The sequence below is a fragment of the Oncorhynchus nerka genome, linkage group LG5 (assembly GCF_034236695.1).
Source record: "Oncorhynchus nerka isolate Pitt River linkage group LG5, Oner_Uvic_2.0, whole genome shotgun sequence".
In the NCBI taxonomy this organism is placed as follows: Eukaryota; Metazoa; Chordata; class Actinopteri; order Salmoniformes; family Salmonidae; genus Oncorhynchus; species Oncorhynchus nerka.
Window position 1 is genome coordinate 10,379,720 of NC_088400.1, and position 12,439 is coordinate 10,392,158.

The window sequence follows — 12,439 nt, forward strand, 5'->3', positions numbered from 1 at the left end:
TCAGTACTGAGATGAAGCTCAGACAGGTAGTAGGCTCCGATAAATCCTGGCTGGCTGGCGGAACTGGAAGATTCTGGTTGTCTGGCAGATCTGGAAGAGACTGGTTGTCTGGCAGATCTGGAAGAGACTGGTTGTCTGGCAGATCTGGAAGAGACTGGTTGTCTGGCAGATCTGGAAGAGACTGGTTGTCTGGCAGATCTGGAAGAGACTGGTTGTCTGGCAGATCTGGAAGAGACTGGTTGTCTGGCACTTCTGGCGGATCCTGGCAGACTGGCGGCGCTGGGCAGACTGGCGACGCTGGGCAGACTGGCGACGCTGGGCAGACTGGGAGCACTGGCTGCGCTGGGCAGACGGGGAGCACTGGCGGCGCTGGGCAGACTGGGAGCACTGGAGGCGCTGGGCAGACTGGGAGCACTGGCGGCGCTGGGCAGACTGGGAGCACTGGCGGCGCTGGGCCGACTGGCGACGCTGGGCAGACTGGCGACGCTGGGCAGACTGGGAGCACTGGCGGCGCTGGGCAGACTAACAGCTCTGGCTGCTTCATGCAGACTGACAGCACTTGGCAGACTGACAGCTCTCTGCAGACTGGCAGCTCAGGCTGCTCCGACCAGGCAGGAGGCTCCGGCAGCGCAGGAGAGGATACAGGCTCTGGCTGCGCTGAACAAGCGGGAGACTCCAACAGCGTAGGAGGGAAGGAAGGCTCTGGCCGTGTTGAACAAGCAGGAGGCTCCGGCAGCGCAGGAGAGGAGACAGGCTCTGGCTGCGCTGAACAGGCGGGAGACTCCAACAGCGTAGGAGGGAAGGAAGGCTCTGGCTGTGTTGAACAGGCAGGAGGCTCCGGCAGCGCAGGAGAGGAGACAGGCTCTGGCTGCGCTGAACAGGCGGGAGACTCCGACAGCGTAGAAGGGAAGGAAGGCTCTGGCTGTGTAGAACAGGCGAGGCGCACTGAAGGCCTGGTGCGTGGTGCTGGAACTGGTGGTATTGGATCGAGGACACGCACAGGAAGCCTGGTGCGGGGAGCTGCTCCCGGAGGACTGGTGTGTGGAGGTGGCTCGGGATAGACCGGACCGTGCAGGCGCACTGGAGCTCTTGAGCACCGAGCCTGCCCAAGCTTACCTGGCTCGATGCCCACTAGCCCGGCCAATAGGAAGGGCTGGTATGTGCCGCACCTGGCTCTGCATCCGCACTGGAAACACCGTGCGCTCCATAGCATAACACGGTGCCTGCCCGGTCTCTCTAGCCCAACGGTGAGCACAGGGAGTTTGCGCAGGTCTCCTACCTGGCATAAACATACTCCCTTCTAGCCCCCCCCAATAATTTTTTTGGGCTGCTTTTCCGGCTTCCAACCGCGTTGCCGTGCTGCCTCCTCATACCTGCGCATCTCCGCTTTAGCCGCTTCTATTTCTTCCTTGGGACGGCGATATTCTCCAGGCTGAGCCCAGGGTCCTTTACCGTCTAATTCCTCCTCCCATGTCCAAATCTCCAAGTGGTGCAGCCTCTCCCACTGCAACTGCTCTTCACGATTAACAGGGAGAGTAGGCTCAGGTCTGACTCCTGACTCAGCCACTCTCTCTCTGCGCTCTCCCCCGTTACTTTCGGTTTTCGCTCTGCGTCGCCGTGTTTTCCTCTTTGACTCCATTAGCCTGTAGCCCTCTTCGCACTGCTGAAGCGAATCCCAGGCGGGCTCCTGCACTCTCTCCGGGTCGGCCGCCCACCTGTCGATTTCTTCCCACGTCGTATACTCCATGCCTCTACCGTCCATAACGTCCTCCTTTCGCTCCTGCCAGTTTTCACGCCGCTCGGTCCGTTTGTGGTGGGTGTTTCTGTAACGGCGTTCTTCGTTTGTGGAAAGAGAGTCGGACCGAAATGCAGCGTGTTGGTTACTCATGACTTTAATGAATGAAATGCGGTACATGAAATAACTCAGAAATACAAAACAACAAACAGAACGTGAAACCTAAATACAGCCTATCTGGTGAACTACACAGAGACAGGAACAAACACCCACAAAATACCAAGCGAAACTCAGGCTGCCTAAATACGGTTCCCAATCAGAGACAACGAAAATCACCTGACTCCAATTGAGAACCGCCTCAGGCAGCCAAGCCTAACTAGACACACCCCTAATCATACACAATCCCAATGCTAAACAAACCCCAATACTAACCCAACACATAAACCCATGTCACACCCTGGCCTGACCAAACATATGAAAAAAAACACAAAATACAATGACCAAGGCGTGACAGTCCCCAGTCCACCTGGTCGTGCTGCTGCTCCAGTTTCAACTGTTCTGCCTGCGGCTATGGAACCCTGACCTGTTCACCGGACGTGCTACCTGTCCCAGACCTGCTGTTTTCAACTCTCTAGAGATAGCAGGAGCGGTAGAGATACTCTCAATGATTGGCTATGAAAAGCCAACTGACATTTACTCCTGAGGTGCTGACTTGTTGCTCCCTCGACAACTACTGTGATTATTATTATTTGACCATGCTGGTCATTTATGAATATTTGAACATCTTGGCCATGTTCTGTTATAATCTCCACCCGGCACAGCCAGAAGAGGACTGGCCACCCCTCATAGCCTGGTTCCTCTCTAGGTTTATAATCTCCACCCGGCACAGCCAGAAGAGGACAGGCCATCCCTCATAGCCTGGTTCCTCTCTAGGTTTCTTCCTAGGTGTTGGCCTTTCTAGGGAGTTTTTCCTAGCCACCATGCTTCTACACCTGCATTGCTTTCTGTTTGGGGTTTTAGGCTGGTTTTCTGTACAGCACTTTGATATATCAGCTGATGTAAGAAGGGCAAAATAAATACATTTAATTTGATATCTCAAATCACAGTGGCTACAGTTTCCACATCCACAGCAATATTTCATACTAGCCTACAGTACGTGAGATTCATAACTTTTAAAACCTTGACCAGAGAGAGACTGTCAAAGAATACAGCGAAGAGCTGCTGTTTTGATGAGTGAGTTCACGTCTAAGTTTTTATTTATTAAGCACTGTCAACACTGTTTTTATTCAACACTATTACAAAACATAAATACTGCTTTTCCCTACTTCCCTGGTGCTGCAATGAATGTGTAGCCAAGTGTATCGATAGCTCTGCGTTTTTGTTGTTATTAGCAGCTCGTCGAGTCTAACATACAGAGGAATATTGAACTTTCTCTGGTCATATGATCAACATGATTGTGTGCATGAGGCTGATGCGGTACGACTCGAGTTTCACCTTCAGATGGAAGACGATGTCCCCTCTCTCTAGTCAGTCTCACCGGGGGAAAGGAAGGAGAGAGTAGTCAGGGACAGTGAGAGGCGGACCCTCTGTTGTTCTCTCCCTCTCTTCGCTGAGACTAATGCTGTGTTTAAACAACTGGGAACTCGGGAACTAGGAAATCTCCGACTTCAGTGCGTTCAAGACTACTAGAGCGATAAGTGACCGTGACGCTGTGTCTCCGAGTAGGCTTAATGTGGGGAAAAAACATCTGGTCTTCACAAAGGGAAAATGTTTTGTAAAATGATACATGTTTTTGAAGGAGAAGGGAGTTGTATTCTACCAATATGATAATGCATTGTTGAACATTACGTTGGTAACCAGGGAAGTTATTGTGACATCATCAAATTGTGTCTCCTTGTGGTCACTGCTGGCGTTGCATGTATATGTGGAGAGTGAGAACCTTGTGACAATGTTATAGACGTCAATTCAAAAGCATCAGCGCATTACACATACAAGTATTACAATAATTACTGACAGAGTATAATTATTAATATAAGATCATATTTTATTCATGGTGTCTTTACAGTGTTGAAAACAAAATGGGAATTACAACATGACTTAAAATCTCTCACAGAGAAACAACTTACAACACATGGGGTTCGTGACACCTCACATTGATACAAAAATAATACCCTTAAAAAAATACATTCATGTGAACTCATTGGACTAGCACATACATACACAGCACATATAAACACATTGGGAAATCATGATAACCCCTCCAGTTGCACAATTCTGGTCATTTGTCCAAAATTCCCTGGTTTTCCAGAAATCCTGTTTGGATGATTCTCGGATTTCCTGCTTATTCCCTCTTGGTTGCAGGAAACTTCCAACCGGGTTTCTGGAACCCTTACAACAGACTGAAAAGGAACTGTGACCAACCACAGTCTCCATACCTATGAGCTGCCATTCTGTACATACAAACTGAAAATGCTTGATTTATTTCTTCTCCAAACCCATGCGCACTAACGACTACAACAAAGCGATGGATATCCTTTCCGCACAAAAATACTTAATTGGTCACCAATTACACAACACAAGCACACAATCAGGCCTAATGCATGCTTCCAATGTTGCACTCAGGCTTTTGAGGGCTCACATTACCGAGCGATAATGCTATCCCAGTTTTTTTTTCTCTTTTCTTATAGAAATGTGTTAACAAATTGTTACAGTAATGTTGGTTTTGTACCTGGGTGTAGAAGCACAGGATGTGTTGTTTTTCTGGGTAACCAACAGTCACGTTGCGTTACAGTATCAACCCTTTTCACCTCCAACCTGTTATTTCTGTTGGTCTAAAATGACAACAGTAGAATATGTTAAACCTTTAAATGTTCTATGACTGACCAGTAGAATATGTTAAACCTTTAAATGTTCTATGACTGACCAGTAGAATATGTTAAACCTTTAAATGTTCTATGACTGACCAGTAGAATATGTTAAACCTTTAAATGTTCTATGACTGACCAGTATAACATGTTAAACCTTTAAATGTTCTATGACTGACCAGTAGAATATGTTAAACCTTTAAATGTTCTATGACTGACCAGTAGAATATGTTAAACCTTTAAATGTTCTATGACTGACCAGTAGAATATGTTAAACCTTTAAATGTTCTATGACTGACCAGTAGAATATGTTAAACCTTTAAATGTTCTATGTGTAAAAATAATTCACGTGGAATAATGCATTCTCTTCTGCACACAGTCCCAAACAACACACTTGTATTATAACAGGCCTGCATGTTCTGTACAAAAACAGTATAATAGCTGCATAGACATTCTGTACTGTTGGGCTATAGACAGTTAGATTAGATACCATATTTATGTGTTGGGCTATAGACAGTCAGATTAGATACCATATTTATGTGTTGGGCTATATACAGTCAGATTAGATACCACATTTATGTGTTGGGCTATATGCAGTCAGATTAGATACAACATTATGTACTGTTGGTCTATATACAGTCAGATTAGATACCACATTTATGTGTTGGGCTATATACAGTCAGATTAGATACAACATTATGTACTGTTGGGCTATATACAGTCAGATTAGATACCACATTTATGTGTTGGGCTATATACAGTCAGATTAGATACAACATTATGTACTGTTGGGCTATATACAGTCAGATTAGATACAACATTCTGTACTGTTGGGCTATAGACAGTCAGATTAGATACCACATTTATGTGTTGGGCTATATACAGTCAGATTAGATACAACATTCTGTACTGTTGGGCTATATACAGTCAGATTAGATACAACATTATGTACTGTTGGGCTATATACAGTCAGATTAGATACTACATTTATGTGTTGGGCTATATACAGTCAGATTAGATACCACATTTATGTGTTGGGCTATAGACAGTCAGATTAGATACCACATTTATGTGTTGGGCTATAGACAGTCAGATTAGATACCACATTTATGTGTTGGGCTATAGACAGTCAGATTAGATACCACATTTATGTGTTGGGCTTATAGACAGTCAGATTAGATACCACATTTATGTGTTGGGCAGTCAGATTAGATACCACATTTATGTGTTGGGCTATAGACAGTCAGATTAGATACCACATTTATGTGTTGGGCTATAGACAGTCAGATTAGATACCACATTTATGTGTTGGGCTATATACAGTCAGATTAGATACCACATTTATGTGTTGGGCTATAGACAGTCAGATTAGATACCACATTTATGTGTTGGGCTATAGACAGTCAGATTAGATACCACATTTATGTGTTGGGCTATAGACAGTCAGATTAGATTTTATGTGTTGGGCTATAGACAGTCAGATTAGATACCACATTTATGTGTTGGGCTATATACAGTCATTTATGTGTTGGGCTATATACAGTCAGATTAGATACAACATTTATGTGTTGGGCTATAGACAGTCAGATTAGATACCACATTTATGTGTTGGGCTATATACAGTCAGATTAGATACATGCTTATGTGTTGGGCTATATACAGTTTATGTGTTGGGCTATAGACAGTCAGATTAGATACCACATTTATGTGTTGGGCTATAGACAGATTAGATACCACATTTAGTGTTTGGGCTATAGACAGTCAGATTAGATACCACATTTATGTGTTGGGCTATAGACAGTCAGATTAGATACCACATTTATGTGTTGGGCTATAGACAGTCAGATTAGATACCACATTTATGTGTTGGGCTATATACAGTCAGATTAGATACCACATTTATGTGTTGGGCTATATACAGTCAGATTAGATACCACATTTATGTGTTGGGCTATATACAGTCAGATTAGATACCACATTTATGTGTTGGGCTATAGACAGTCAGATTAGATACCACATTTATGTGTTGGGCTATAGACAGTCAGATTAGATACCACATTTATGTGTTGGGATACTTTATATACAGTCAGATTAGATACCACATTTATGTGTTGGGCTATATACAGTCAGATTAGATACCACATTTATGTGTTGGGCTATAGACAGTCAGATTAGATACCACATTTATGTGTTGGGCTATAGACAGTCAGATTAGATACCACATTTATGTGTTGGGCTATAGTCAGATTAGATACCACATTTATGTGTTGGGCTATAGACAGTCAGATTAGATACCACATTTATGTGTTGGGCTATAGACAGTCAGATTAGATACCACATTTATGTGTTGGGCAGTCAGATTAGATACAGTGTTGGGCTAGATCAGATTAGATACCACATTTATGTGTTGTCAGATTAGATACCACATTTATGTGTTGGGCTATAGACAGTCAGATTAGATACTTTTATGTGTTGGGCTATAGACAGTCAGATTAGATACCACATTTATGTGTTGGGCTATATACAGTCAGATTAGATACCACATTTATGTGTTGGGCTATATACAGTCAGATTAGATACAACATGCTGTAATGTTGGGCTATATACAGTCAGATTAGATACCACATTTATGTGTTGGGCTATATACAGTCAGATTAGATACCACATTTATGTGTTGGGCTATATACAGTCAGATTAGATACCACATTTATGTGTTGGGCTATAGACAGTCAGATTAGATACCACATTTATGTGTTGGGCTATAGACAGTCAGATTAGATACCACATTTATGTGTTGGGCTATAGACAGTCAGATTAGATACCACATTTATGTGTTGGGCTATATACAGTCAGATTAGATACTACATGCTGTAATGTTGGGCTATATACAGTCAGATTAGATACTACATGCTGTAATGTTGGGCTATATACAGTCAGATTAGATACCACATTTATGTGTTGGGCTATAGACAGTCAGATTAGATACCACATTTATGTGTTGGGCTATATACAGTCAGATTAGATACCACATTTATGTGTTGGGCTATATACAGTCAGATTAGATACCACATTTATGTGTTGGGCTATAGACAGTCAGATTAGATACCACATTTATGTGTTGGGCTATAGACAGTCAGATTAGATACCACATTTATGTGTTGGGCTATATACAGTCAGATTAGATACCACATTTATGTGTTGGGCTATATACAGTCAGATTAGATACCACATTTATGTGTTGGGCTATAGACAGTCAGATTAGATACAACATTTATGTGTTCGGACTCAAAATACTGTTTACAACCAAATACCACCAACCGTTACAATTCGGAGAAATGTTTTTAGAGATCAAAGTCATAAAACTACCACACTATAGACTATTTACACAATTGGCAATATCAACAATTAAAGTTATTTATTGAAAAGACAACCTGTTTTACAACAAACACGTGGAATATTTGTGAATATTTATTATCTACTTATTCATAAAATGTATTATTAAAATGTATTATGTATTCTTTTGTCACATATGCCCTCCGTCCCAAACGTAGTGCACTACTTTGGTCCAGGGTCCATAGGTATAGGGGGCTATTTGAGATGGGTTGTTATTATTGTGTTAAATGGACTTATTATCTGCATGAAATGTAGGCATATTCATTCTTATAGGAATAGTTTTTTTAATGTAAATCCACTCTCTTTATATGGTCAGTGGTGCGTGACCTTGTTGTTACATAGTTGTCTAGGCATATTCATTCCTATTGGAATCGGTTTCACCCAAAGCCAGTCTCTCTCCCCCTCGGATGGAGAGGGGTCCTAGATGAGTGAGTTCGATATTGCTGCAGCATTTAGTACAGAATATCTTTGTGTTGCGTGGCCTTGTTGCCATAGTTTCAGATAAACATCCTGTAATACTGTTGAACCCTGTGGGACAAAAGGTGAGTGACTCTTTCATTTACTCTACCGAATGTCAAGCCCACTTAGATGCCAGTCAATCACGTTTTATGGAGATATTCTAAGAATTGACTGTATAGAATAGTAGAATGTAGAATGTTCAAGAATCAACTCTTTCGTTGAAACGTTGCAGTCTCTCCCTGAAAGAGACCACTGTATCTTTAACTCTAGAATAGAACACTTTTAAAACATTCTAGAACATGACCTCCTCACAGCTTCCATAGTCGCTCTCCACCATGTCAGACCCGTTGTAGCAGCGAGAGTTCCGTCCTGCATGCCTAGCCTGTTGTGTTGCAGGGGGAGGAGGAGGAGAGTTACATTCAGCGTAGGACGGCATGGCAACGCTGAGGCGCATGCTGAGGCGCCGGTAGCCTGACGACACATTGTCCATGCTTTGTGCATGTTGCGTGGGATAGTAACTGATGGCAGTGTACTCGTTGGGGCACTGGGAGCTGGGTAAGGGAAGACCGTCAGGCCCCAGGAAGTCATCCAGGTTCTGGTTACTATAACAGGGGGGTAAGGGAGCGCGGCGGTCAGAACGCTCCAGGGGAAACGGGAATCCGCCGAAGCGAGAGTTTCTACGTGAGTCTATTGATGCGGTCACAGAGCCGTAGGTGTCCTCCACAATGTCGAACTGGGGAAACTCCTGGACCTGGGGGTACTCTTGGACCGCAGGGTTGGGTCGACCGTAGTAGTCAGGATCAGCAGGGTAGACTGAACAGCAGGGAGAAGAGAGAGAACACTCATTATCATTCACTATAGTCCTTTGGTATTATCGCCTTTCAGAGGATCTTCATACCAATTTTCAAAGTGTCCTTGTCGGTTATAAAACTCCTTAAACTCATTATAGGTAAGGTATTATAACTTCTGAATGATGAAAAGCCTATTAAAATTCAACACCTAGACACTTATCCTCTACAGGAAATGCCTGCCTGACCAGACTATTGTTCACAGCCACAAGCTCTGTATGTATCAAAACTGATAGTGGATTACATTCATGTATGGATGAGTAACGTCCATTGTTTTGGTCTAAAGGACAAAGTGAGAAGGAGTATAATATGAATAATGCTTTGTTATATCCTCCACATCTCCAGATCATTCACCTTCAGACACTTGTCCTTTTGGGTGTCTCATTGGTCATCTCAATGAAATGCTGTCACTTATTGTTGGATAAAGTGAAGACTGGCCCGGCAGGTTGAGTAAGCTACTACCACAGTTATTACCACAGTTATCAATAAAGACTCAATTAAAAACTAAGACAGTTAGCTTAAAGTATCCACTTCAATTTCCCCTCTGGGATATTATTAAAGTTTATTCAATGAACTCACCTTCATAGTCCTGATCCCAGTGGTGTTTCCTGATGGACTCATTGTCAGAGATGGATGAAGGTGTAGGAGGGAGGTTGGGGGCCACACTACACACCACGGGCCCCTGAGGCTTCTGCTTCCCGGCCCTTAAGCTTCCCTGGGACCCCAGGCCCAGGTCCATCTGGCTGTGAAGCCTCAGAGATCTGAAGGGACTGTGTATGTTATCCAGGTCGTTACCAGAGCCCATCAGCATGTTCATCTCTATTGGGCTGACTTTTGGAGTGTCGGCCATCATGGATTTGGCCAGACTGGGTTGGAAGTAACCGTTGGAGTCCTGAACACAGACAGGTTTCTTCTTCTGTTGGACATAACGTTTGCGGACACAGACGAAGACACCGACCAGGAAGAAAACCCCCATCAAGCTGGCACATATCTCCACTATCTCGATGTAGCCCAGTCCGGCGTACACCTGTATTGAGGATGAGACAGGACACCTTTTGGTTAGCTTAAAGCAGGGCCGTCTAAGGCTGATATTTGGTTGGGACCCCCGCCCCAACTCTCAACAAGAAGTTTGAAAATAAAACTATGGGTTATGGCCCCCCTAGCGGAGCGAGTCCTGGCTCAACTAAAATTCTCCAGGGGTGAAGTTTCCTGTTGGTACAGGTCTAGGATCAGCCTCCCCTCCCCCAATCATAACTGAGTACCCAAAACCGAAAATAAAACTATGGGTTATGGCCCCCCTAGCGGAGCGAGTCCTGGCTCAACTAAAATTCTCCAGGGGTGAAGTTTCCTGTTGGTACAGGTCTAGGATCAGCCTCCCCTCCCCCAATCATAACCGTTACCAGTAGTGGGAAAAAAGGCTAAACTGACCCAATATCAGCATCTAGGGCAATTTCACCCTATTCCTACTAAAACCAGATATGTTACACAGAGCATTATGTGTACCTTAGTTTAGAATGTTACAATACCTGGGGCAGAGGGTCGCAGTGGATGGAGCCCCCGGAGAAGGTACAGTTGTACCCTTCTAGACACGGGTTGAGGGAGCATCCGTCGATTAGGCTCTGACACCTAAAGAAGGGGGAGCAGAATAATACTTTGTTTCCATTAACTTGCAGAGAACGGAAATTAAGGGTTTTGCTTTCAGTACAATCCACTCAAGGAAGGAAGGAGGACATACAACAGAATTAGACTAATCAGTTTGGGGACGTGTAAATGTACAAAATGCCGAATGCTGTTCTCCAATCAAACTAGCGGCACTGAGCCAAAAAAGAATCAAACCATATGGGAGGTGATGAGGTCTAACAACTGTACTATATGAGGTGAGGAGGTCTTAAAGAATCAGAACAACTGACTAAGGTGAGGAGGTCTTAAAGAATCAGAACAACTGTACCATATGGGAGGTGATGAGGTCTTAACAACTTTACTATATGGGAGGTGAGGAGGTCTTAAAACTGTACCATATGGGAGAAGGTCAACTGTACTATATGGGAGGTGAGGAGGTCTTAAAACTGTAATCAGAACAACTGTACCATATGGGAGGTGAGGAGGTCTTAACAACTGTACTATATGGGAGGTGAGGAGGTCTTAACAACTGTACCATATGGGAGGTGAGGAGGTCTTAACAACTGTACTATATGGGAGGTGAGAAGGTCAGAACAACTGTACCATATGGGAGGTGAGGAGGTCTTAACAACTGTACCATATGGGAGGTGAGGAACAACTGTACCATATGGGAGGTGAGGAGAGGTCTTAAAGAATCAACTGTACCATATGGGAGGTGAGGAGGTCTTAAAGAATCAGAACTGTACCATATGGGAGGTGAGGAGGTCTTAACAACTGTACTATATGGGAGGTGAGGAGGTCTTAACAACTGTACTATATGGGAGGTGAGGAGGTCTTAAAACTGTACCATATGGGAGGTGAGGAGGTCAAACAACTGTACCATATGGGAGGTGAGGAGGTCTTAACAACTGTACTATATGGGAGGTGAGGGAGGTCTTAAAGAATCAGTGAACAACTGTACCATATGGGAGGTGAGGAGGTCTTAACAACTGTACCATATGGGAGGAGGAGGTCTTAACAACTGTACTATATGGGAGGTGAGGAGGTCTTAACAACTGTACTATATGGGAGGTGAGGAGGTCTTAACAACTGTACTATATGGGAGGTGAGGAGGTCTTAACAACTGTACCATGTACTTATGTACCATATGGGAGGTGAGGAGGTCTTAACAACTGTACTATAGGTGGGAGGTACTATATGGGAGGTGAGGTCTTAACAACTGTACCATATGGGAGGTGAGGAGGTCTTAACAACTGTACTATATGGGAGGTGAGGAGGTCTTAACAACTGTACTATATGGGAGGTGAGGAGGTCTTAACAACTGTACCATATGGGAGGGGAGGTGAGGAGGTCTTAACAACTGTACCATATGGGAGGTGAGGAGGTCTTAACAACTGTACTATATGGGAGGTGAGGAGGTCTTAACAACTGTACCATATGGGAGGTGAGGAGGTCTTAACAACTGTACTATATGGGAGGTGAGGAGGTCTTAACAACTGTACTATATGGGAGGTGAGGAG

The 12,439-nt window shown here is 44.0% G+C and overlaps 1 protein-coding gene across 1 annotated transcript in view; it reads right to left on the reverse strand.

Annotated features, from left to right (window-relative positions):
- Positions 1-7,999: 7,999 nt before the first annotated feature.
- fat2 (FAT atypical cadherin 2) overlaps positions 8,000-12,439 on the reverse strand; it is an 83,599-nt gene continuing 79,159 nt past the window's right edge. The window contains exons 25-27 of the mRNA XM_065018347.1: positions 10,826-10,925; positions 9,879-10,326; positions 8,000-9,264 (exon numbers count right to left, since the gene is read on the reverse strand). Coding sequence (XP_064874419.1) covers positions 8,744-9,264; positions 9,879-10,326; positions 10,826-10,925 — 1,069 coding nt within the window. The 3' untranslated portion in view covers positions 8,000-8,743. The remainder of the gene's footprint in view (positions 9,265-9,878; positions 10,327-10,825; positions 10,926-12,439) is intronic.